Raw genomic sequence first — 26,982 nt, 5'->3', positions numbered from 1 at the left:
ACACTGATAGCCTCTATTTCCAGCCTCTCTTTTTTTACTTCAACCCCTTTACACATGCAATGAGCTTCCCATCATGGTCCTTGAAGATTGCTGGAGGGAATGGAGCAATGTGTGGGTTTGTTAATAAAGATCTCAGAGTTTTTAGAAAGGAAAGCCATGACTTTGCAGATAATAAATAATGATATTCCACAATAGTACTGCAGTGCCTTAGAGATGGGAGAAGTGGGGTAACAGGTGATAAGAATATGAACTGGGGCAGCTAGGTGGCGCAGTGGATAGAGCACCGGCCCTGGATTCAGAAGGACCTAAGTTCAAATTCGGCCTCAGACACTTAACATGTACTAACTGTGTGACCTTGGGCAAGTCACTTAACCCCAATTGCCTCACCAAAAAAAAGAATATGAACTAAGATGTGTGTAGGATGGGGATTAAAGTCAGATAGATGCTCATGTTCAAACTCATGCCAATTAAAGAAAACAAACATCAAATAGGTACCTACCATATGCATAATAATATCCTAGACACTAGTTACTGGGAATCCTTAACAACTATTCTTTCTTTTTTTTTCTTTTTTTCTTCTGCAGGGCAATGATGGTTAAGTGACTTGTCCAGGGTCACACAGCTAGCTTAACAACTATTCTTAAAAATGTTTTGCTGGCTCCACATGCCATGACAAAAAACAAGATCAAATCAGTTAAATTCATACATTCATTTGACAGTACAGCTCTTCATGATCACCCTCTAATTTGATCTCATAGTTTTTTATTTCTCTTATGAATTTCTTACCTTAATTTGCATGGCTCTATTACTTATAACCTGAATGACTTTGGGAAAGTCATTTTACCTCTCTGGCCTTCAGTTTCCTAATCTGTAAAATGAGCAGATTGCACTAAATTACTTACAAGGGTCCTTCCAGCTGTGTGTGCATGTGGATGGGATGTTCTCAGTTTCACAAGAGGCCTGTGGGACAAAGAAGGGGTGAGGCTCACTCTTCTCTCTCTTTGGAGAGGACCTCAGGGGGGCAAGAAATGCTGGCTCCCTGAGATAGATGAAGGCATCTAGGCCTCTTTCTCTCTCTTAACCAAATTCTTATGCTCCTTAAAAGTCTATGCTTAAAAGTCTAAACTCTCGCTAAAGCTTCTAATTTATTGGCAACCACTCATTAGATTTTTAGACAGTATAGCTAGAATTTTAGCCCCAAACACAGCTTTGCAACTTTGATCTTATGATACTGATTATATTGTTGAATACAGTCGTATGTGTGTATCTTATTCATCCCTGCTAGACTGTCAGTTACTTAAGGATAGAAACTTTATTATATTTATCTTTGTGTCTTCCTTAGTGCAAACACAATAGAATGTATGGAATAGGTGCCTAAAATATTTGTTGATAAGTGTTAAGGTTCTGTTATGTATGGTTTTATTATTAAGACATACTTTAGCAAGTTAGCTTTGCCACAATAGCTACTTTGCTTCTGTTTTCCTTCTACCAAAAATATTTAAATTTGGCTCACAAGGTAAGTGGGAGGCAAACTAGACTCTGAGAATGGCAATTTCATTGTCAAATCTATACTTAAAGATGACTCTTTCAGCTGTGCAGAGTATAGATGTTCAAGAATAAAGTAAAATGAGGAAAGGTAGGAAGGCTAATTAGGAGATCTTTTAGAAGCCTAAACATGATGTAGCTGGGTAATATCTATGGGATTGGAAAAGAAACAACTCACAAAAAAATTTGCCAAAGAAATTAAGTAGCACATGGTAATGGTATGGAATGAAAGGGAAGAGAGTTGAAAATTGTTCTAGTGTTGGAGGATTTGTGAAGTTGGTAGAAACAGTAGTGCTATCTTATGGATATTATTATTCTTAATATCACTAGTATAAGTTTGTGTTATGCATGAGTCTTCACTTCTTATTTGCAGGGTCTTCCAAATTTTGTCTCTATAAAATCAATTTGTGACATATAAGAGCCAAATTTAATTTTGGAATTAAAATCTTTAATATAACACATCAATATTTAATAACCATAACCATTCCTTCAAATGTCTTTCAACTCTTCAGTTAGTCTAGACAGTTCAAAAGAAACATTGTAGTTTTCCTGACATTTCTTTTCAACATTTCTTTTTTTCCCCCTTTCTGAATGCCATCTTTCTGTGAATCATTCTAGTCATCCTATGTCGTACACTAATGTTAAAGCATATAAACACCCACTGTTTGCCAAGGGCTAGACATGATCATATATTGTACTTCCAAAAATTGCCCATTAGGTATGTTAGTTTCTAAACTAAATTGTTAAAATTATAGAGTTAAGAAATAGCTCTACAAAAAGCAAAACATGCTTTCAAAAAAGAAGACCCATAATCAAAAGTAAGTATAGCAAAGATACAAAGACTACATAGGGACAAGCTTATACTATAGAGAAATCTTCATATACCTCTATCCCTATCTCACTCTGGAAAACATGTTAAGCAAGGTCAAAGTATTACTATTTTCCGTTCTCCTCTGCATCAATATTGGGAAAAGCTTTAATTCCCCTGAGGGAACATTTCATTATTCTCCAGCTGAGGTGGGAGACTGGGGATAATAGGTTTGAGGAATTTAAATTCACTATTACCAGAGTCATCTGTTAAACATAAGTCATATTTGTATGTCTGAAAGAGAGTCCCTGTGCCACTAACATCCACCAAATTTCTTGGGAAATTATTAGCATCATCAAAATGGCCAGAGCAATGGGATCTCTCCCTCAGCTGTTTCCTCTTATACACCTTGATAATTATAAAGATTGTGATGGAAACTAGAAAGAGAAAGGAAATTAAAGCCAATGAAATAACCAAATACACAGTCAATGTGTCATCATGCCTCTCCTCTTCAGTGGAATCTGGGACATGCATATGGGCTTCTGAAAAGCCATCCACGAGAAGAAGGTCTAGAGCTGCAGGAGTAGAGAACATTGGGACGCCATTGTCTCTTACAAGGATAATAAGTTTCTGCTTGATAGCATCTCTGTCACTGATAGACCTTGCAGTTCGAACTTCTCCATTATGCGACCATACAACGAACAACCCAGGGTCTGTGGCCTTGAGCAACTGGAAGGAAAGCCAGGAATTCTGACCTGAATCTTCATCCACAGCCACCACTTTGGTGACCAAGTAACCTTCTTCAGCTGTCCTTGGGACCAGTTCATTGTAGGAAGCAGAGTGGTTCTGCATAGGATATAAAATAACTGGGGCATTGTCATTTTCATCTACAATGACTATATATACTGTGACATTAGTGCTCAAGGATGGGGACCCTGAATCTGACGCTTGCACGGTCACTTTGAAGTCTTTGATTTCCTCATAATCAAGAGTCTTCAGAATGTAGACGTGTCCATTTTCTGAATTGATGGAAATGAATGGGGATGAAAAGGGAGAACTTTTGTTTTCAGGCCAGATAGAATATGTGACTTTAGCATTCTGCCCCGAATCTGAATCAGTAGCATTTACCCCTCCAATCATCAAGGAAGGACTGTTATTTTCAGTTACATACATAGTGTAGGATGATTGGTTGAAGAGAGGCAGGTTATCGTTGATATCTAATATTTGCACTGTGACAGTCTCCCGAGTTGAGAGACTGGGTGATCCGGAGTCTACAGCAGTGACCGTTATGTTATAGCTGGAAACCCTTTCCCGATCCAAGACTGCATCTGTCACTAGCTCATAGTAATTGTTGAAAGTCGGTTTCAGGATGAAGGGGATGTCTTCTGGAATGGAGCAAGATGCTTTCCCGTTGTCCCCAGAGTCCCGGTCCCGGACGCTAAAAAGGGCCACCACTGTTCCAGGCAAAGAATCTTCAGGGAGTAGAGTGGAGAGAGAAGTCACTGTCACCTCAGGGGGGTTGTCATTCACATCCACCACCTCCACGAGGACTTTACAGTGCGAGGATAGCCCCCCTCCATCGGTGGCCCGAACACTCAGTTCATACTTCTCAGTCATTTCAAAATCCAGAGGTTTGGAGATTCGAATTTCTCCCGTCAGAGCGCCAATCTGGAAAACACGATGACCTTTGCCGGCATTTTGACTGAATGAGTAAGCCACTTCTCCATTACTACCTTGGTCTGAGTCAGCTGCAGATACAGTCGTCACTACAGAGCCCGCCGGACTGTTTTCTGCAACAGTAGCTAGGTACAGAGACTGAGAGAACACTGGGGCGTTGTCATTTGCGTCCAGGACAACGATACGGATCTTGGCTGTTCCCGAGCTGGGAGGGATTCCGCCGTCCACGGCGGTGAGCACGAACTCAAGTTCAGGTCGCTCCTCGCGGTCCAGGGCCTTTGCCAGGAGCAGTTCCGGGTACTTGCTGCCATCGCTGCGCTCCCGAGTGTGCAAAACGAAGAGCTCACTTGGTGGAGAGAGAGTGTAGTTCTGCAGGGTATTTTCCCCCGCGTCTAAATCCTGGGCACTCTCCAGGGGGAAGCGAGTTCCAATAGGAGTCAATTCAGGAATCTTTAAAACGAATTCATCTTCTGGGAACTGAGGCGAGTGATCGTTGACATCAGAAATGGCCACCTCAGCCCGGAAGAACCTCAGTGGATTTTGCAGCAATAATTCAAAACGGATGATGCATTCGTCCATCTGGGCGCATATTTCCTCCCTGTCTATTCTGTCCTTTGTGACCAGTTCCCCTGCTCTCAGGTCCAGTAGGAAATACTTCCCGTTACCGTCCGCAACGAGCCGAGCCTGCCGAGAAGGCAGCGCTTTCACATCCAGACCCAGGTCCTTTGCCAAATTAGCCACGAAGGAGCCGCTCGCTATTTCTTCAGCTATAGAATAGCGAGCGGTTTCACACGCCACGCGGACCCCCCCAAAGAGAAAAATACAGACAAAGAGAACTTGCCTGATCCTTGCCCGCGGCTCTGGCGCCATCACTGTCTCCTCCACACCGACTGATCACTAAGCACAGCGTTGCTGTGGTGGTGACTCCAAGTCAGAAAATACTGCGGAATGGGCACCGGACTCCACTGCTCAGAGTCCAGCTACGACAGCGTTTCCAAGATCAGAAGTCAGGATTTAGGTAGAGCCTGAAAGCGCCCTGCAAACCCTGCTACTTTTCAGAAAGGAATGAGGATAATGTGACTGAACGTTTTGCTCTGGGATTTTCTTTTCGTCTCCTTCCTGGACGACAGCGCCACCAAGTGTCTCATTCAAATAACGCAAGGATTGCTCAGTCCAGTAAAAATGCTTAAAACCTATTGATTCTTGCAAAATGGATATTTTCTAATGTGTGTTTCAGGAGATGTAAAAAAATTTGAGCACAGTGTTTTAGATAAGCACAAAATACTTTGTAAGAGTAGAGAAGTAATGAAGATAGAGTTAAATGAAAAGGAAAATATCTATTTATGGAATACTCTGACACACACACCCCTTTCATTCTTTCCTACAAAACTAACCTGCCACTCCACATAACTGTAATATTCTTCATCTGCTTGTAGCATCATAACTGGTCTCATGGAATAGTCTTGCCACAATTACACTTGCAAAGGAAAACGGAATCAATTACCAAGAACTTTAGAGAGAAAGGAAATAATTTATAGAGTATATGCAACTGTCAAAATTGCTGAGGGCATTCTTCTCTGGGTTCCATAAAGACACCTATAGTCACCCTTCCAGTATATGGTTCTTTCAATGGTAAATTGCGAGGAAAAGAGATATGGTTCACATGCATTTATTTTCTCACCTGGTAAACGCAACAAATCTTCAGAGAATCAGATACAATCATTATATTTGAGAAGAGAATGACAATAAATTCTAACACAAAAAGGAAAAAATCCTCAACCTCCTGAGCAGCTGATACATAATCCAACAAGAGAAAATAATGACCTTATACAATCACTAAAATTGTGCCTGTGGATATATCCTATTTCATAGCACTCCCTGAAAGGAAAAATGGGCAGAGAAAACCCATGGGATTTTAAAAATATATAACTTGTACATAATTGAATTCATTCAAAGGTAAGTAAAAGGTTTAGAAAGAATATCCTCATACATGTTCACTGATAGTACAAAATGTACTTTATTTGAGGGCAAATTTGGTTATAGACAGAAGAAACATCTCAAGGAATGTTACCTGAAAATCCAGTAATGCAATGGAATGACATGTTCTGAAGGATGTGCTCAATTTTTATTATACAAAGGTGGGAAAGAACATTTAAAACTTGTTTTAAAAATGGATAAACTAGATAAACCAGCACTTAACATAAAGAACAAATCCTAATTTTTTAAAAAGTCTCATTCAGAGCAAGAGAGGGGAAAAGTGCTCTTGATAGAATTAAGGGGGAGTGGAGGGGGAGTAATTTCATCTCTAACTAAATCCTAAGGTATTCTGAAAGGTAGCAATTTCCTCTGAATCCATCCCATCACTGTGAGCAGGGAAACTGGGAATAACTGGCTTCAAGAACTTAAATTCACTGGTCCCAGAACCACTGGTCAGACACACCTCATACTGGTAGCTATGGGACAGTGTCCCTGTGCCACTGACATCCACCAAATGGCCTGGGAAGGGACCACTGGGGCCCAAGTGGCTGTTGTCTGAAGCATCTCTTTTCTTACTCCATAGGTGTAATACTGTGAACAAGATGATAGAGAATAGGAAGAGAAAAGAGATAGAAGCCAAAGAAATGACCAAGTAGAGAGTGAGAGAATCAGTCTGGACTGGCTCCTTGTTAAATTCTTGGAGCTTTACATATGGTTCAGAGAATCCATCCACCAGAAGCACGTTCAGCGTGGCTGCTGTGGACAGAGGTGGCTGCCCATTGTCTTTCACCAGCACCAGGAGCCTCTGCTTGATGGCATCTCTGTCACTGATGGGCCTAGATGTTCGTACTTCCCCATTATGGGCCCACACAGTGAAAAGTCCTGGGTCTGTGGCCTTGAGGAGCTGGTAAGAAAGCCAAGAATTTTGCCCTGAGTCTCCATCTACAGCCACCACCTTGGTCACCAGGTAGCCTGGCTCTGCTGCCCTGGGCACCAGGTCATTGCAGGGAGCTGTGCCATTTTGCAAAGGATACAGGACAAAGGGAGAGTTGTCATTCTCATCTAGGATCATAACCTGAACCAGAGTCTGGCTGCTCAGGGCTGGGGAACCACCATCAGTAGCTCTCACAGTGAACTGGAAAGCTTGGATGGCTTCATAATCCAGGGATCTCAGAGCATATAGGTGGCCATTGTCTGAATTGATGGAGATATAGGAAAAGAGGGATAAATTTTCAGGTTCTTGAGGCTGCAGTGAGTAGGTGATTTTGGCATTGATCCCTGAGTCCCTGTCATTGGCACTGACACTGCCAAGGTGGAAGGCAGGGTTATTGTTCTCCCGGAGGTAGAGTGTATATACTGTCTGAGTGAAAACTGGTGAGTTGTCATTGACATCGGAGATGAACACCGTGATGTTGTGCACGGTTTTGAGCCTCGGGGTCCCCAAATCCGTGACAGTAATTGTGATGTTATACTGGGCCTTACTCTCTCTGTCCAGCGTTCCTTCTTTTACCAAGGTATAAAAATTGTCTATGGAAGGTTGCAGAGTAAAGGGGATATCTTCTTGAATGGAGCAAACCAACCTTCCGTTTTCTCCCGAGTCCAAATCTGATACACTGAAAACAGCCACCACAGTCTCAGGAGCATTCTCTGGGATGGGGCTGGTAAATGACGACACGGTCAGTTCAGGGACATTGTCGTTCACATCTATCACCTGAACAATTACAATACATTTCCCGGAAAGACCACCGCCATCAGTTCCTTCAATATCTACCTCATACCGTTGAACTGTCTCAAAATCTAGTTTTTTTCTGAGTCGAATATCTCCTGAGTTGGGATTTACTTCAAAAGTTTTGATAATTTCCTCAGAACTATGAAAAAGCGAATACGATATTTCTCCGTTATTTCCAGCGTCTAAGTCTCTAGCAGAGACGGTGACGACCAGGGAGCCAATGGAATTGTTTTCAGGGATCCGAACCTCATATCGAGGTTGAATAAAAACAGGAGCATTATCATTAATGTCAAAAACCACTATGCGGACGCGAGCCATTCCAGACCTGGGCGGGGACCCACCATCTATGGCCGTAAGGGTTAGCGTGAGCTCGGGCTGCTCCTCACGATCCAGAGCTTTGATCAACACCAGCTCTGGGAATTTCCTGCCTTCACTGCGGCTAAGTGTTTGAAGGTGGAAATGAGAATTAGGGCTGATGGTATAGTTCTGCACAGTGTTACTTCCTACATCCAAATCCTCGGCGTTTTTTAGAGGCAAAACGGTACCCGGAACACTATTTTCCGGGATTTTCAGGAGCATCTCTGGTTCTAGGAACACGGGCGAATGGTCATTAATGTCTGCCACCCGCAGCTCGGCCCGAAGTATCTTTAAAGGGTTTTCCAGTAAGATCTGGAAAGGCAGCAGACAGGGTTCCGCGGAACCGCACAGCTCCTCCCGGTCCAGTTTCTCTTTTAGGACCAAATCTCCAGTCTCTCGATTGAGCTGCAAATGCTGCTTGTTTCCTTTGGAAGCGATTCGGGCCCCTCTGGCTGCCAGATCTCCTAACTCTAACCCTAGGGCCGTTGCTAGGTTTGTCACAATGGAGCCGCTCTCAATCTCCTCCGCCACCGAAAACCTCCCCAGCTCGCAGTCAGCCTCAGACACCCATAGCAAAAAAACAAGAAACAGGACTTGCCTTTGCCGTAGAATTGCTTTCCTTTCGGGGTCCATTGTTCCTTTGGCTGTCTCCTTTTCAGCTTGAATGGCCCGGCTCCACCTCAAATAAGATCCGGATTCTGTAACTCACATCGATCTGCCAGGTTCTAAACCTGTCCGTGAGCAGCACAGGACCCAGACTTGTATCTTTTCCCAGCTCCAGCTAATAGTGTCCCTTCCTTTGCCTTTGTCCCAGGCTTCCAGTCTGTTTCACAGTTGCTAAAAAAAAACCATCTGCAGAGCCATAGTGTCTCCCCCTTAGCCTGCAGCTCCACCTAGTGTCGCTACTAAAAGTTAAAACTGATGTTTTTATATTTGGTTTTGTTCCGCCAAGTATGTCAACTATCTGATTGTCTGTTGCAACCAATGTTTATAGAGTCCTTTGCTATTCAGGATATGAAGCTCCATGCTCTTGTGCATAAAGGAGTTGGAAAGCTGTACAGACTAATGTGGAGAAATGATAAAACACATCAATCACCCACATTGTGTATCTCCTGGTTGAGGAGGATGGGATGGAGAGAGAGAGAGAGAGAGAGAGAGAGAGAGAGAGAGAGAGAGAGAGAGAGAGAGAGAGAGAGCGAGCAGAGGCAAAGAGAGCAAGAGGAGAAGGAGAATAACAAGAGGTGTAGTGGGGGATAAAGAGCATAATAAAATCATTTTAACCACCTTTAGGAAGAGATATTTGCAAGTGCACATAGGTTCAAGGGGGATAAACAAAATATTTAAACTCTAGGACAGTGTTTGACAATACATTTGGGTACAGAACTGTTTTGTGTTGTATTATGGAGGAGGGACTTAATCTACTACTAAATTCTAGTTTAAGATAATTATCCAGACACACTGAAATAGTATTGAAAGCAGTGAAGAATATGAAGATTCAGAAAAATTACATTTGTTTCTTTTGGATCAAACCAATTCACAATTTTCCAATCACTTTGTTAATATACTCAAGGTCCTTGAGATAATCAAAGACATCTGTTTATTTCTATATGTGAAATTGGGATATGATCTAAACAAATGTCCCATATATACCAAAATATTCATAGCAAAACAGACTTTGCAAGTAGCAAAGGTGTTCATTGACTACAGAATAGCAGAACAATTGTGGTAGATGAATGTAATTGAATAGTATTAATCTATAAGAAAAAACGGATAGGTGCACGTCAGAAACATGAGAAGACAAGTATGAACTGATGGAAAGGAAATATAGAATCAAGGTAATACTGTAAATAGGGACTACAAGAACTTAAATGAAAACAACACTAAAAAACCTTAGAATTAAGTTAAATGTAGCAACCAATCCTGTATCTAGAGTACATGATGAATCACAATTTATCTCTCTCAGTAGAGAGGTGGTGAGTTAAGGTGTGGAACCTAGCACTCTCAGTCTGATGGGGTCATTTTGATTGTTTATTTTGATCAACTGTTTTTATCTGTTATAAAGGATAGTTCTTTGGGCACGGGGAAGTAGTGCTGGCAAATAACTATAATATAAAGTTCCAAAACCGCAAATTAAAAATTAAAGACATGAAATAGGTGTACCTTTAAAGACTCCTCATAGAAGCTCCAAATATTTGTTGGGTATGAGATAATCACATAAAATCCTATTTAAAATTATATTCGATGAAAATGTGTCTATTTCCTAAAATAGGTTTATGTTTCTTGAATTAAAATTATTTCAGTTGGTATATGATGCTAATTTTCAAGCACGTATATAATAATTTTATTTCTAAAATGTCACACAGAAGTGGACATGGAGTTGAATAAGTTGAATTTGCTAAGAGAAACTGCTAAGCTTGAGAATAATTATGACCTTTTGTAGGAAAAAAAACTGTAGAGCAAAGCACTGCATTTACTTGTATTAAAGCAATATGGGAAGATAATATGAAACTGTAAAGTACAGATGATAACAAAGATTGACCTAAGTCCATGATAATTTTAGAGTATCTAACATCCACGTTATACTCATCTTCATTGTTTCTGTAAAGTTTAGTGGTAGGGAGATACAAGTTACAACAAGCAGAGTATTCTTATGAGCTCAGAGGATGGGTTAGGGTTCAAATGTGAGCCCTACATTTTTCAATCATATACAAAATTCTGTCCTCTGACTTCAAAATGAAGAAAATGTAAATGAAGGCAATGCATGAGTATCCAAATGACTGGAATGTCCAACCTGAAGAAGTCAAAACATTTTCAAAGAGTAGTATATACAGTAACTATTAATCCAAGCAATAAAGGACTACCGGGGCAACGTCCACAACACATATCACAAAATCACACTGCATTGTCATCGCTTCATACCTCTAATTGAAGTCACAGCTACTCCTAAAAGGTGGAGTTTCTTCTAAGTCTCTCTCAGTATTCTGAGCTTGGAGACTGGGAATAATGGGCTTCAGGAACTTGAATTCTCCATTTTCTGAGCCACTGGTCAGACACACCTCATACTGGTAACTCTGGGAAAGAGTCCCTGTGCCACTGATGTCAACTAAGTGACCTGGATAGGGGCCACTAGTCGCCAAGCAAATTCCATTTGCAGCATTTCTCTTCCTTTTCCATAAGCGCACAGCTATGAAAAGGAATACAGAGACCAGGAAGAGGAATGAGACTGAAACAAGAGAAATGACCAAATAGACAGTGAGGGAGTCATTCTGGACTTGCTCCTTCTTTGTGTCTGGGAGCTGCACATGTGGCTCAGAGAATCCGTCCACCAGGAGTACATTCAGCGTGGCCGCTGTGGACAGAGAAGGCTTCCCATTGTCCTTCACCAGAACCAGAAGCCTCTGCTTGATGGTGTCTCTGTCGCTGATGGGTCTTGCTGTGCGAACTTCCCCATTATGAGCCCATACAGTGAAGAGTCCTGGGTCAGTGGCTTTGAGTAGCTGGTAGGAAAGCCAGGAATTTTGTCCTGAGTCCCTATCGACCGCCACGACTTTTGTCACCAGGTAACCTGGCTCTGCTGCCCTGGGCACCAGGTCATTGCAGGGAGCTGTGCCATTCTGCAGGGGGTACAGCACAAAGGGAGAGTTGTCGTTCTCATCTAGGACCACGACCTGAACCAGAGCCTGACTACTCAGGGCTGGGGAGCCTCCATCAATTGCCCTCACAGTGAACTGGAAAGTTTGGATGGCTTCATAATCCAGGGATCTCAGAGCATAGAGATGTCCATTGTCAGAGTTGATGGAGATGTAAGAGAAGAGAGGAAAGTCTTCAGTCTCTGGAGGCAGCAGGGAGTAGGTAACTTTAGCATTGGTTCCTTTATCCCTATCATGTGCACTGACGCTGCCAATATGGAGGGCGGGGCTGTTGTTCTCTCTGAGATAGAGTGTATAGGTTTTCTGAGTAAACACTGGGGGATTGTCATTGACATCAGAGATGAATACCGTAATGTTGTGCTCGGTTTTGAGCCTCGGGGACCCTAAATCTGTGACGGTAACAGTGATGTTATACTGGGCTCTCCTTTCTCTGTCCAGCCCTCCCTCTGTGACCAGTGTGTAAAAGTTCTTGAAAGTTGGTTTCAGGGAGAAAGGAAGATCTTCCTGGATGGAACATATCATCTTTCCGTTGTCCCCGGAGTCTCGATCTCGGATGCTGAAAACAGCGACCACGGTCTCTGAGGAGTTCTCTGGGATATTACTGGTAAGTGAGGACACAGTCAGTTCCGGGGGATTGTCATTCAGATCCATTACTTGAACCACAATAGTGCATTTTCCAGAAAGGCCCCCGCCATCTATTGCCTCAATATCCACCTCATATTTTTTAATTGCCTCGAAATCCAGTCGTTTTTTCAGTCTAATCTCTCCTGAAATGGGATCTACTCCAAAGGTTTGACTGACTTCATCCGAAGCTTGGAATATGGTGTAGGATATATCTCCATTGATCCCTGTGTCTAAATCCCGAGCAGACACGGTAACGACCAGAGAGCCTATGGGGCTGTTCTCTGGGATTTCAACCTCATACCGGGAGTGAGGAAAAACAGGGGCATTGTCATTGATGTCCATAACCAGAACTCGGACTTGAGCCGTCCCGGATCTGGGTGGAATCCCCCCATCTAATGCTGTGAGAGTTAAAGTGATCTCAGGCTGCTCCTCCCTATCGAGCACTTTGTCCAGCACCAGCTCCGGGTACTTTCTTCCATCACTGCGTGTGCGAGTGAGGACGAGGAAATGGGGATTAGTACTGATAGTATAGTTCTGGAGACTGTTTATTCCAACGTCTAAATCCTGCGCGATCTTTAGTGGAAACACAGAACCTGGAGTAGTGCTTTCTAATATTTTCAGGATCATCTCAGATTCTGGGAACGTGGGCGAATGGTCATTTATGTCTTGTACCCTCAGCTCAGCCTGGAAGAACTGAAAAGGGTTTTCCAGTAAAATCTGGAAAGGCAGCACACAGGGCTCGTCAGGGCCACACAGCTCCTCACGGTCCAGCTTCTCTTTTATAAGAAGATCCCCAGTGTCACGTTTCAGCTGCAGATATTGCTTCTTATCCTCAGAGATCACCCTCGCGCCTCGGGATGACAAAGCCCCTACCTCTAACCCCAGGCTCTTTGCAACATTTGCCACAAAGGAACCACTCTCAGTTTCCTCCGCCACGGAGTACCGCTGCAGCTCTGAAACCGCCTCAGAAAGGAGTAACACAATAATAAGAAATACTACTTGCCTGTTCTTAGGAGCTTTCCGTGGCGCAGTCTCCATTGTTGTGGTGGGGTAAACTGTGCAGTCCTTTCAGTAGAGAAATCGCTGAAACAATCAACTCTGGTTTCTTGATCCAAGGGATTGCGATGAGGTTTTTTGCGTCCCCAGATAGCAATTACGAGTATTTCTTTTTTAGCCCCAGCTATGGCTTAGAAAATGTTCCCTTCCGGGGATTGTCTTTTGTATGCTGTTTTCTCTAAGTAAGGCAGTCTGCAGGATCTGCAGTATTTTATTCGCCTTCTTAGTCTATAGCGCCACCATGCGTCCTTAATGACAAATTACTCTTTAAATCCGTTTCAATAAGAAATACATATCCTTTCATGTAAAATAATGAAAACAATAATCGCTAGCATTTATATAGGGCTTTAGGTTCTGCAAAGTGTTTTTACATATTTCTACTCAGTTAATCATCATAACCTTTAGAGGTAGATGCTATTATTACCTCCATTTCAAAGATGAGGACACTAAGGCATAGAAAGACTAAGTGATTTGTCCAGGATCACACAGCTAGTAAGTGTCTGAGGTAGTATTCAAGCTCAGGCCTCCCTGACTACAAGTCCTCTACTCTATTTACGACTCACCTAGTTGTCTACTAATCTATTTTAGTTATGGTGCTTTATGAAAACCAAGGAAATCATGCTGTTTTCCCCCAACACATCAATTATGGATAGAGAGAACAATATTGACTCTTGTCAATTAAGCTGCTCACAGATACAAGGGGTATCAAGTTTGAACAAGCCATAATTTAAATAGGTAGTTAACAATTTTACTTCAATATAAACTATTTTTATTGTATTTATTTTATTGTATTTATCGTGTAACTTGATGTCTTGAAAAACATATAAATTCTTTAATTCTACCCCAAGGCATCTTTGTTTGTTTTTTTGTTTGTTTTGGGGTTTTTTTGCGAGGCAATGAGGGTTAAGTGACTTGCCCAGGGTCACACAGCTAGTAAGTGTCAACTGTCTGAGGCTGGATTTGAACGCGGGTCTTCCTAAATCCAAGGCCAGTGTTTTATCCACTGTGCCACCTAGCTGCCTCCCACCCCAGGTATCTTAATAAAATCATTTGAATCATAAAATGTTAGGATTATACTTATCCTTATTGATATACAATTCTTTATTTTACAAGTGATAAAATGGAGGCCAAGAGAGGGGGAGTGACCTACTCAACATCATATCAGAGTATTTGAAGGATTATATTATGTTTTTTAAAGGAACAAACATGTAATTGAAATAATAATTCATTTTTAGTCAAACCAATATTTATTTATCCAGATAATCACTTTCTTGGACTTCATAGTATCTCTTCATTTCACAAATCTATCTCATTAAATTTCCCCTGTAATATCTTGCAGCTCATTGTTGAAAATAATCCATCTAGCCTTCAAGGGAAACCATACTATTTGTTTTACATAGAAAGAAGATAAAGATAAAGTGGAGAGCTGCCAATTTACAGGGTAAATTTTCCCAAAGTGATTAGTTGATATGGATTAGTAAAGAGAATATATATATATATATATATATATATATACATATATATATATATATATATATATATATATATACATATATACACACACATATACATAGAGAGAGAGAGAGAATCAATGTCTGCATGAGACCTGAATGGGCAATAAAGGTGAAATTTTTACTTAGGTAAAACAAGTTGTTTTAATTAATTCAACCCAAATTCACTTTTCCAAGTTCATCCAGATTTCCACCTTATTGGGCTGGTCATATTTCTATTAATTTAAATTGACACATATAAATGCAATCAACACCCAAAGCAATACAAGAAAAGTGATTTGTTTGGAGCACTACGTTGAATTTAGCTATGTACACTGGAAAATTATTATTCCAATAAAAAAGTGATACCTATACTAGAAAACATATCCACAAAGGTGATTGTTGAGATTATAAAAATGAATTTTGAACATTAAAACATTTTCCAACTTATATATATTAAAACTGGAGCACCATTAAATAACAACTTGGAACTAAATTATTGTAAGTTTGTTCTGGATAATCGTCCATCAATCAAAAATATGGCTGAAATAGACAAGGTGTAGTACTCAGATTAGGAAACATCTTGTATCAATGAAGTCCAGCTCCATAAACATTTATTAAATTTCCACAATGTCAGCTTAGAAGTGTTGAGGACTAAATAAAAACTGTATATCTATATTGCATCTATATTCATCATAAGCATTTTAGTAGATATTTTTAAAACATGAAATGTTCAAAAATACCTCAATTCTAGGTGACAAAATAAGGAAAGAAATGCTAAAGTAGGGTAAGGAAAAGTACGGAGATTACTGTGATATAAATAAAAAGATCACACTTTCACAGCAGGGTGAAGTGAATCCTGACTTTTACCCTGCAACCTGATTGAAGACATAAAAATATGCTGATTTCTCAATCGACAGTAATTTATTAACATAAATTTACTGATTGTCTTGGGTTGTCACTTCAATTTTCAAAACTTAATAAAGACCAGATTTTAACCCTAGGAAAGAGGTTTAAAAAACCCTATTATTGGGGTTTGAAAATACTAAAACAGGGCTTTAGGCACCTAAAATGTATTTTTCTTGTAAAAAGAACACTTGGGAACCTTCTCTGTATAATAATCATACTCATATGTAGCTTTTCCAAGAAAATTAAATGTTATTTCAAACATTTGGGAGTGAAAATAATCCATTTTCATATTTTACTCTTTGTGTTAAAATGTCATTAATTACATGCAGAAAGGATAGAATATAGCATAATATACATCCAATTTATAAACTAATTCTTCCTTAAAACAAAATTTTTTATAACAAATATTCAGGATTATTAATATAGAATCTCAGTTTGGCAGATACTTAACCCAGCCCAAAGCTCTTTTGGATGGGAGGGCTTTCTTCCAAGTCTCTCCCACTATCCTGAATGTGGAGGCTGGGAATAATGGGCTTTAAGAACTTAAACTCACCAGTGCCAGAATCATTGGTCAGACACATCTCATAGTGGTAGCTCTGGGACAGGGTCCCAGTACCCCCAACATCCACGAAGTGGCCTGGGAATGAACTATTGAGCCTAAATTGACTGCCATCAGTGACATTCTTCTTCCTTCTCCACAAGCACACAACAATAAACAGAATCATGGAAATGAGAAAAAGGAAAGAGACAGAAGCTAGAGAAATGATCAAATAAATTGTGAGGGAGTCAGTCTGGGCCTGCTCCTTGGGTGTATCTGGGAGTTGCATGTAAGGCTCAGAGAATCCATCTACAAGAAGCACATTTAGTGTAGCTGCTGTGGAGAGAGGTGGCTGTCCATTGTCCTTCACTAGTACTAGGAGCCTCTGCTTGATGGCATCTCGGTCACTGATGGGCCTCACTGTATGCACCTCTCCATTATGGGCCCACACTGTGAAGAGCCCTGGGTCTGTGGCCTTGAGCAGCTGATAGGAAAGCCAGGAATTCTGTCCTGAGTCCCTATCCACAGCCACCACTTTTGTGACCAAGTAACCTGGTTCAGCTGTCCTTGGTACTAGGTCATTACAGGGGGATGTTCCATTCTGCAAAGGGTACAACATAAAGGGAGAGTTGTCATTCTCATCCTGAACCACACACTGAACGAGTGCCTGGCTGCTTAGGGCTGGGGAACCACCATCAGTAGCTCTCACAGTGAACTGGAACGCTTGGATGGCTTCATAATCCAGGGATCTCAGAGCATAGAGGTGGCCATTGTCTGAGTTGATGGAGATGTAGGAGAAGAGGGGCAGCTCTCCAGTCTCTGGAGGCTCCAGGGAGTAGGTGACTTTGGCATTGGAACCCCAGTCCCTGTCAATGGCACTGATGCTGCCAATGTGGAAAGCAGGGCTGTTGTTCTCCTGGAGATATAGCATATAGGCAGTCTGAGTAAACACTGGAGGGTTATCATTGACATCAGAGATCAGCACTGTGATGTTTTGCTCAGTTTTAAGCCTGGGGGATCCCAAATCTGTGACAGTAATGGTAATGTTGTACTCCTCTCTGATCTCTCTGTCCAGGATTCCATCAGTTACCAGGGTATAGAAGTTCTCCAAAGACGATTTCAGGAGAAAGGGGACATTGTCTTGGATGGAGCAAACCATCCTCCCTTTGTCTCCTGAGTCCCGGTCTGAAATGCTGAAAACAGCGACGACGACCTCAGATGAATCCTCAGGAATGGGGCTATTTAAGGAAGACAATACTATTTCTGGAGGATTGTCATTTAAATCTATTACATAGATTAGGACAGTGCATTTTCCAGAAAGGCCTCCACCATCGGTGGCTTCAATATCCAACTCATATGACTGAATTATCTCGAAATCCATTTGTTTTTTCAATCGAATTTCTCCCGAGAAGGGGTTTACTTTGAACGTTTGGCTAATCTCCTCAGAACTTTGAATAAGTGTGTATGAGATTTCACCATTGCTTCCTGTGTCCAAGTCTCTGGCAGACACAGTAACAACCAGGGAATCAATGGGGCTGTCCTCAGGGATCTGAACCTCATATTGGGGCTGAGCAAATACAGGAGCATTATCATTGATGTCCACAACTAGGACTCGGATTTGGGCAGTCCCGGACTTCGGTGGGGACCCACCATCTATCGCTGTGAGGGTTAAGACAAGTTCTGGCTGCTCCTCACGATCCAGGGCTTTGTCCAAGACCAGCTCCGGGTACTTCTTTCCATCGCTGCGGGTTCGAGTGCGAATGAGGAAATGGGCGTTGGGGTTGACCGTATAGTTCTGAACATTGTTGATACCTACATCCAAATCTAGCGCGTTTTTCAGAGAAAATAGAGACTCTGGTGGGCTGTTCTCGCGGATTTTCAAGAACATTTCAGTGTCTGGGAACATGGGCGCGTGATCATTTATATCTAGCACTCTCAGTTCTGCAGGAATTATGTGAAAGGGGTTTTCCAGTAAAATCTGGAAAGGCAGGACACAGGGCTCCGCAGGGCCGCACAGCTGCTCCCGGTCCAGTTTCTCTTTTAGGAGCAGATCCCCAGTCTGAATGTTGAGTTGTAAATGCTGTTTTTTCCCTTTGGAAGCAATCCGAGCACCCCTGGCAGACAGTTCCCTAACATCCAAGCCCAGGGCCTTTGCCACATTACCCACAAAAGATCTACTCTCCATTTCCTCTGCCACTGAAAACCTCCCGGGTTCAGAAGCCGACACACACACACAAAACAAAACAAGAAGGAGAACTTGCCTTTGGAGTGGAATTGATTCCAGTCGGGGTTCCATTGTTCTTCCAGGGGCCTCCTTTCAGAAAGTAGGACCCAGCTCGGCCTCTAACAGCACCTTAGGGTTACACCACAGCAACTGGCCAGTCCAAACCTCCGAAATGTAAAGAGAAAAAAAGCCTTTCGGCTTCCCTATCCTCTTCCCAGCGCTGGCTAACGGCGCATGCCCTGTCAGGACCCTCTGTGACTGCCTGTATCTCAACCTATTGGAACTGGCATCTGAAATGCATTTTTTCTTCTTTTTCATAGCCTGCAGCGCCACCTCGTGTCCTTTCAAAGACCTAATCGGCCTCTTTCACAGCCACAATAAAAAAATCTCGTCAGTGTGTCTCGCCAACTTGATTCAAACATTAACATCCTATGGGGATGGTGTTCTTACAGGGGGTAAAGCAAGAACTCTGGTTCTGGTTTCTGTGTGTTTTGAAAAAGCTCTGAGGGCTGTCAAGGATCCGTATTTCACAGATGCAGGCAATCCCTCTACCAACACAGATAACACTCAACAACTGGTGTAGAACACTGGCTGTGGGTGAAGAGTCACAATACTGCAGCCAACCTGCAGATGACTGGAAACTTACCTATGTTAGTGCTTGGATGACAGACCTATAATCAAGCATAAGTCCATATCCTAGTCTCTTTTCCCCCAATTGCACAGGGACTGCCAAAGTTTGCAATCTAATGAGAAAATCTTTAAGAACCCAGGGCCATCCCTACACAATGATAAGGACTTGGAGGCAAGGTGCTTTCATAGCTTCATCAACACTACTCTAACATGCTCAAATAGTTCAAAGGAACAATTGGGAACTGAAGAAAAATATCAGGAAGGATATAAGAAACATAAATCAGATGTATCTATTTCTTTTGCCCTACTCAATGTATATCTATTTCTCCAGGCACTTTTTAAAATGCTGAGATCATATGAGATCATTAAAGATATCTAGTTAATTTTTATTTTAAAGTTTATTTATAAGTATAAAAGAGATACTCCAACCTTAAAAATTCTTATAAAGTCTTCAGGATCTAGTCATGAAGTAACCTTGTAAAATATCTCTTGAAGTATTTATGTTTCATCTACTATCGAGATTATATCATCAAACTTCATGGATTTATAATATTTAATATAGAAAATTTTCAAAAGGCTACATGACATAACCTAGACTCTGTTAGCTATTGGTACTGAAAGCATAACACTATTTGAGGGGAAATGTGGCCAGAAAGTTCCATGGGTAGAAATTTGGGGAGCTCCCTATGATGTTGCATTCACAGATTCTTTGCATAGTTGAGTGTCTTAACCAGGAACTCCATCATGTGTCAAGTTTTATGAAAAAGATAACAACGACTGGTGAAAATACTCGACTCTCTGGGTCACATAAATTAATTTAGTTAATAAAATTGTTAAGTGCTCAATGTATTTAAAAAAAAAATTTAGTGAGGCAATTGGGGTTAAGTGACTTGCCCAGGGTCACACAGCTAGTAAGTGTGTGTTAAGTGTCTGAGGCCAGATTTGAACTCAGGTACTCCTGACTCCAGGACCAGTGCTCTATCCACTGCGCCACCTAGCTGCCCCATCAATGTCTTTTTTCTTACCAAAACCTTTTTAGTTGTGTTCTTTGAGAGTTGAAACCTTGTCGATTTTATTAAAAGGTTAAGAAATAGCTGAACATCTGGCTAGTTGGCCAGTAGTAGACTAGGTTTATATTTTTCAAAGATTAAAAGAAACACTGTTTCATTCCTTCAAGGACTTTACAGTCTCATGTGGAAGAAAAGATTAAAAGATGGGAAGAATTTCGAGAAGTTTTGATGGGCATTTTTTTCTGAAAGAAAGAATACGTGGTCAATAAGCATTTAAATGTGGAAGAGACCTGTGTGAGCTGTCTAAAAAGGGCTCCTGGAGGAGATGGAACTTGAACTGGCCCTTAAGGAATGGACATTTTTAGATAGGTGGAGAGGAGCTCTAGAAGGCATTCCCTTCTGTAGGCTATTGGAAACAAAATAAGCACCATGTGTTCAGAGATTTTGGAAGAAGAATTGCTATACTGGTGAAAAGGGAAGTAGCAGTAACTGAAGATGGATAAGTAGGGAGGTTCGGTACGTAGAAGTCATTATGTGGTTAGAGTTTCTGGAAATTTTCCATCAGGATGTAAATACCTATATATGAGCTTATGGAAGATCCAAATTCATCATTGTGTGAAACCAGTACTAAATGAACTAAAAGGTCATGAAATTCCTTTCTTGTGTTACTCTTGGGGGATTCAAATTCAAAGAAATATTGGTTTGACTGGGTTATTTCCCTGAGCCTATCTACAAGAGAAGAATGAAGTAATGTTAATAAGTTTCTGTACAGTGATAGTTGTAATGAAATTTTAGTTGCAAGCTATGATTAGAAGAGAAAAAGATTACTGAAGGGGAGGAGAGTTTCCTGAAAATTTATAAGTTGTGTAGGAAACTGATTCAAATTTAGAAAAATAAGATCAATTTCTCAATTGATAAATGAACAGACAGATTTTAGAGGAAGAAATTCAAGTTACCAAAACCAATGTGAAAAAATGCGTGGAATAATTACTAATACTTAGAGACAAGCAAATTAAAGTAACTCATTAGCTTGGGAAAATTGACTAAAGATGGAAAATGACAATGTTGGACATAATTCATGAAAACATGCACAATAATGCACTTTAATGTCGTGAATTAGTCCAGCCATTCTGGAAAACAATGTTGAACTATGCCCAAAATTTTACTAAATTGCAGAAACCCTATGACTTAGTAATACTACTGATAGCTGTATAACTCAAAGAATCCAAATAAAAAGGAAAGGACTGCTGTGTACAAAAATATGTATAGCAACTTTTTGTGGTGGCAAAGAACTGAATATGAAAGGATTGTACATCAATTGCTGAATGGAATGCTATTGAGTTGTATGACATGATAAAAAGGAAAACGGGAACATTTTTATTAACTAAAGAAGAACCAGATAAGCAGAACCAGGAGAAAAATTTATGCATAGCAACAACATCATAAAGTAATCAAGTTTGGAAGAGTTAAGAACTCTGATCAACACAATCAACAACCATGATTCTAGAGACCTTTGAAAATGTATGCTATCCACCTCTTGACAGAGAGGTGATAGACTCAATGAAGAGAATGAGAAATATTTGTTTCACACAGACAATATGGGAATTTATTTTCTTGAATGTGTATTTGTTGCCAAGTCTCTCTCTCTCTGTCTCTGTCTCCCCACACACACACCTCAGGATGAAGGTGAAAGGAAGAGAAAAATAGGTTTTGATTAAAAATAATAATTTAATTTTAAAAAGAAATCTTAGCTGGTAGTATATGTCCAAGGTGGAACTTGAATTCCAGAGGGAGTTCTCCTCTATCCATGAAACTAGACTGTCTTGCATAAACTACACTACAACATTTTAAGATCTCTATAATTTAGGGGTAGGCAAACAACAGCACTGATACAAGTAAGTGATGCTTGAAGGAATCCTTCACCTGAACATTGCTTTTTAGTTATACTTTCTCTTTTCTTTCTAATTTTATTTTTTGTTTACTATAAACTTGATAAAGATGAACATCCCCATCAAAAGCAAAGGGAAGGGGCAGCTAGGTGGCGCAGTGGATAGAGCACCGGCCCTGGAGTCAGGAGGACCTGAGTTCAAATCCGGCCTCAGACACTTAACACTTACTAGCTGTGTGACCCTGGGCAAGTCACTTAGCCCCAATTGCCTCACTAAAAAATTAAAAAAAAAAAGCAAAGGGAAAAGAGGAATGTTAAAAGGGAAAACAACCTTAGAATCTCTATATTTTCTTTTTTTTTTCTTGCTCCACCTCCTTTTTTTTCCTTATGCTCTCATTCCTTTTTCCATTTCCTTCCCCCTTCCCCTACCAATACTTTAGGCTAGCAAAGACTAGTCACTCATGGACATTTCTTTGTCTTACTGGAGCAATTTAGCAACAAAGTCAATTCAAAGTGATCCATGATAGGAGCTCATGAAGAATTAATGTATGAAGAATGGTTTTTATGGCCATGAGGCATGTTCTTTCTACACTTGTCTCTATTGCCAAATGAGTTCTCAGCACAAGACAAACTTGGTCCTTTCAAAACTACATAAAAAAATAACAAAATAAATAAAATTAAAAACCCTACATAAAACAAACAATAAAGAAAATAAGGATCATTTTGAGAATATGATATCCTAAACTTAGAAGTCAATTCAGTTATATGAAATCATAATTAATTGAAATTGTTGCATTTAAGTTTTGGGCATTTCAGATGAAATATAGGTTTATTATATGTTGTGGCTACATAGAAAATTTGTCCTCATTACACTTTGGTTTGGATTATAAATTCCTAAAAAGCATTTTATTGTAAAAGTAGGGAACAAAGGTTCCATTGGGCTTTAAAAAATGTCCTCCAAAATATAAAATTATTTTCATCATGTATATTTTCCAATCAACATGATTATACTTGGGAATAATATAATGAAGCATAAGAAAATTATTGACCTTTCAATAATTTTTATGCCAATATTCCGAGGATCTGTGATTTTTTTTTAATATAGAAAGCATCATTGAATAGTGGAAAGAACTAAAGGGTTGGGGTAAGAAAGCCTGGGTTCAAACCCCACTTCTACCATTTTCTTTTTTTTTTTTTAGTGAGGCAATTGGGGTTAAGTGACTTGCCCAGGGTCACACAGCTAGTAAATGTTAAGTGTCTGAGGCTGGATTTGAACCCAGGTACTCCTGACTCCAGGTCCGGTGCTTTATCCACTGCGCCACCTAGCTGCCCCACTTCTGCCATTTTCTACCTGGACCATTGGCCTTCTGTCTTTAGATAGCCAGTCTTCAAACCAAAGGATATAAAAAGTTTTTTCAGCCACAGCATCTTAGAATGAGATTGTTCTCATAGTTGCTGGGGGGAAAATGTTTGACCCTGTTGACAACTTTCTAGTGCTAAATCTCAAAAAATAATTACCATAAGAAAATCTTATTCATGTGATTATAATACACCTGAAAAGGGGAGAGGGGAGAAAGCATAGATGCACATTGAATCCCAATGAGAAGAGCCCTAGCATCAAAAGTTCCCAAGAATACCAACTACACAAGAGAATCAAGAGTACATATTCTGCTTTCTGAATAAGCTCATTACTTTCAGTGACACTATTTTTATTGTGTTGAAAATTAGAAAGGCTAGAAATCATGGTGTTGTGGAAGATAGAGAATACAGTAGATAATACAGAGCAGAGGAGCTAAAGGGGCTCAGTTCTTCATAGCTAAGGGGGACTATACAGAGAAGCTAGAAGAATGCAGATGTCAAGTTTCAATTGCTGAGTGCCCTTTTGAGCTCCCATATAAAGGGTCATATTCCATTACAAAAACAAGGGAGGGGGATGAGGGAGAGGCATGCATAAAATAGTTAAAAACTCAGGTAATTAATCATATCATTATTCTACAGAATAGAATGTGTAGAAGGGAAATGCGTCAATTCAATTCTTCTCTGACATGAAGGATATTGAAAAATCAATGAAAATGATCAATGCTTAGAAACATTCTTTTTCAATTTCTAACTGAAACCAATGCTATTAGGAAAGGGTGTTATTTCTTCTGGATCCTTCTGAATAATTGAAGCAGAGAGATTGGGAATAATGGGCTTCAAGAACTTGAACTCATCTCCCCCTGAGTCACTGGTCAGACAGACCTCATATTGGTAGCTTTGGGACAGGGTCCCAGTGCCACTGACATTCACAAAGTGTCCTGGAAAGGAGCCTCCAGTGGAAAAGTTTCCTCGCTCCACAATCCCCCTTTTTCTCCTCCACAGGCATACAGTGATGAAGAGTATGACAGAGACTAAAAAGAGAAAGGAGACTGAAGCTAAAGAAATGACCAAGTAGATTGTGAGAGAATCAGTCTGTGGCTCATCTTTGGGCTCATCTGGAAGCTTCACATATGGCTCAGAGAAGCCATCCACCAGAAGCACATTCAGTGTGGCTGCTGTGGATAGAGGTGGTTGCCCATTGTCCTTCACTAGCACGAGAAGCCTCTGTTTGATGGCATCTCTGTCACTGATGGGCCTTGCTGTGCGAACTTCCCCATTGTAGGCCCACACACTGAAGAGACCTGGCTCTGTGGCCTTCAGCAGTTGGTAGGAAAGCCAGGAATTCTGCCCTGAATCTCCATCCACAGCAACCACCTTGGTCACCAGGTAACCTGGCTCTGCTGCTCTGGGTACCAGGTCATTGCAGGGGGCTGTGCCATTTTGAAATGGGTACAGCACAAAGGGAGAGTTGTCATTCTCATCAAGTACCACAACCTGAACCAGAGCCTGGCTGCTGAGGGCTGGGGAGCCTCCATCAGTTGCCCTCACAGTGAACTGGAAAGCTTGGATGGCTTCATAATCCAGAGATCTCAAGGCATAGAGATGTCCATTGTCTGAGTTGATGGAGATATAGGAGAAGAGGGGCAGGTCTCCAGTCTCTGGATGCAGTAGGGAGTAGGTGATTTTGGCATTAATTCCTGAATCCCTGTCACTGGCACTGACAGTGCCAATGTGGAGGACGGGGCTGTTGTTCTCCCTGAGGTATACTGTATAAGTTGTCTGACTAAATGCTGGGGGATTGTCATTGATATCAGAGATGATTACTGTGATATTGTACTCGGTTTTGAGCCTGGGGGAGCCTAAATCCGTGACGGTAATGGTGATGTTGTATTCGGACCTGTTCTCTCTGTCCAGAGCTCCCTCTGTTAAGAGAGTATAGAAATTTTTGACGGACGGTTTTAAGACAAAAGGAAGATGATCCTGAATGAAACAAAGCATCTTGCCATTATCCCCGGAGTCTGGATCTCGGATCTTGAAAATAGCCACAACAGAGTCAGGTGAATTCTCAGGAATGGGACTGGTTAATGACGACATGGTCAGTTCCGGGGGATTGTCGTTCAGATCGGTCACCTGGACAAAAACAGTACATTTCTCTGAAAGGCCCCCTCCATCAGTGGCTTGAATTCTTACTGTATAATTCTGAATTGTCTCATAATCTAGATGTGCCCCCAGACGAAGGTCCCCAGTGGTGGGATTGATTTGAAAAGTTTTGCGTATACTTTCTGATGAGTGGAAGAGTGTATATGTTATTTCTCCATTATTTCCTGTGTCTAAATCTGCAGCAGAGACTGTGACAACCAGGGAACCGATGGGGCTATTCTCGGGGATCCTAACCTCATATCGAGGCTGAGTAAACACAGGGGCATTGTCATTGATGTCCATAACCAAGACTCGGACCAGAGCAGTCCCAGACCTGGGTGGAGATCCCCCATCCAATGCTGTGAGGATTAAAATGACCTCAGGGTCCTCCTCGCGATCCAGTGCTTTATCCAGTACAAGCTCCGGATATTTCCTGCCCTCCCCGCTCTCTCGGATTTTAATGTGGAAATGGGAGTTGCGGCTAACGGTATAATCTTGGAGTCCATTCCTTCCTACGTCTAAATCCTGTGCAGTTTCTAATAGAAAGGAAGTTCCCGGCGTTGTACTTTCTAATATTTTCAGGAGCATCTCAGTGTCCAGAAACATGGGTGAATGATCATTTATATCTTGCACTTGCAGCTCAAACTGGAGAAACTGCAAGGGATTTTCCAGTAAGATCTGAAAAGACAGCACACAGGGCTCGGTGGGGCCGCATAGCTCCTCTCGGTCCAGTTTTTCTTTCAGGAGCAGATCCCCAGTCTCCCGGTTAAGCTGCAAGTACTCTTTATTGTTGTCCAGGACGATCCGCCCCACCCTGGCTGAAAGCTCCCTTACTTCCATACCCCAGTCATTTGCCACATTGGCTACAAAGGAACCGCTCTCCATTTCCTCAACCACCGAATACCGCCGGGGACCTGAACCAGCCTCTGACACCCACAGAAAAACAAGGAGAAGAAGAACTTGCCTTTGTCGTCGCGTTGTCCCCGCTTCAGGCTCCATTGTGAGCTCTTCGGTTTTCAACTATGCCTTCTTAGTCTTTGATCCCTTAGGCTTTAATCTCGGGGTTATTCGAGTGACTGCCACTGTCCCTGTGCTCTGTTCCTCCCGAGCTATAGCTAACAAAGCCTCTTCTCTTCTCTTCTGCTTGACAATGCCAGTCCTCTGTTCTTCCGGGAATGCTGCATCAGTAAATCCAATCGGGTTTTTGTTCTTTTCTGCCTTCTTAGCCTACAGCGCCACCAAGTGTTCTAATACTGCCTTTCATATTCTCATAAATATAAGGAAAATCGTGACAGTAAGCTAGGACCTGACCCTAGACAAAGGCATTTCCCCAACATGTGGCATGTGACATAAATTATTTTATTTCCTCTTT

At 41.2% G+C, this 26,982-nt stretch overlaps 5 protein-coding genes across 5 annotated transcripts; all 5 read right to left on the bottom strand.

Annotated features, from left to right (window-relative positions):
• Positions 1 to 1,102: 1,102 nt before the first annotated feature.
• LOC122743020 (protocadherin beta-16-like) lies at positions 1,103 to 4,913 on the bottom strand. The gene has a single exon (XM_043987664.1). It carries the CDS (start codon positions 4,898 to 4,900, stop codon positions 2,522 to 2,524), a length of 2,379 nt encoding a protein of 792 aa, XP_043843599.1. The 5' UTR covers positions 4,901 to 4,913; the 3' UTR covers positions 1,103 to 2,521.
• A 1,422-nt stretch (positions 4,914 to 6,335) lies between these two features.
• LOC122743019 (protocadherin beta-16-like) lies at positions 6,336 to 9,196 on the bottom strand. The gene has a single exon (XM_043987663.1). It carries the CDS (start codon positions 8,724 to 8,726, stop codon positions 6,336 to 6,338), a length of 2,391 nt encoding a protein of 796 aa, XP_043843598.1. The 5' UTR covers positions 8,727 to 9,196.
• A 100-nt stretch (positions 9,197 to 9,296) lies between these two features.
• LOC122744424 (protocadherin beta-4-like) lies at positions 9,297 to 14,093 on the bottom strand. The gene has a single exon (XM_043989910.1). It carries the CDS (start codon positions 13,403 to 13,405, stop codon positions 11,015 to 11,017), a length of 2,391 nt encoding a protein of 796 aa, XP_043845845.1. The 5' UTR covers positions 13,406 to 14,093; the 3' UTR covers positions 9,297 to 11,014.
• A 906-nt stretch (positions 14,094 to 14,999) lies between these two features.
• On the bottom strand, positions 15,000 to 18,808 carry LOC122744364 (protocadherin beta-16-like). Its single transcript, XM_043989828.1, has one exon. The coding sequence runs from the start codon at positions 18,654 to 18,656 to the stop codon at positions 16,269 to 16,271; it is 2,388 nt and encodes a 795-aa protein (XP_043845763.1). The 5' UTR covers positions 18,657 to 18,808; the 3' UTR covers positions 15,000 to 16,268.
• A 5,026-nt stretch (positions 18,809 to 23,834) lies between these two features.
• On the bottom strand, positions 23,835 to 26,703 carry LOC122744475 (protocadherin beta-3-like). Its single transcript, XM_043989976.1, has one exon. It carries the CDS (start codon positions 26,607 to 26,609, stop codon positions 24,219 to 24,221), a length of 2,391 nt encoding a protein of 796 aa, XP_043845911.1. The 5' UTR covers positions 26,610 to 26,703; the 3' UTR covers positions 23,835 to 24,218.
• Positions 26,704 to 26,982: the final 279 nt, after the last annotated feature.

This window comes from Dromiciops gliroides, chromosome 2 (genome assembly GCF_019393635.1).
Source record: "Dromiciops gliroides isolate mDroGli1 chromosome 2, mDroGli1.pri, whole genome shotgun sequence".
Taxonomy (NCBI): Eukaryota; Metazoa; Chordata; class Mammalia; order Microbiotheria; family Microbiotheriidae; genus Dromiciops; species Dromiciops gliroides.
This window is presented reverse-complemented; position numbering and strand designations above follow the sequence as displayed.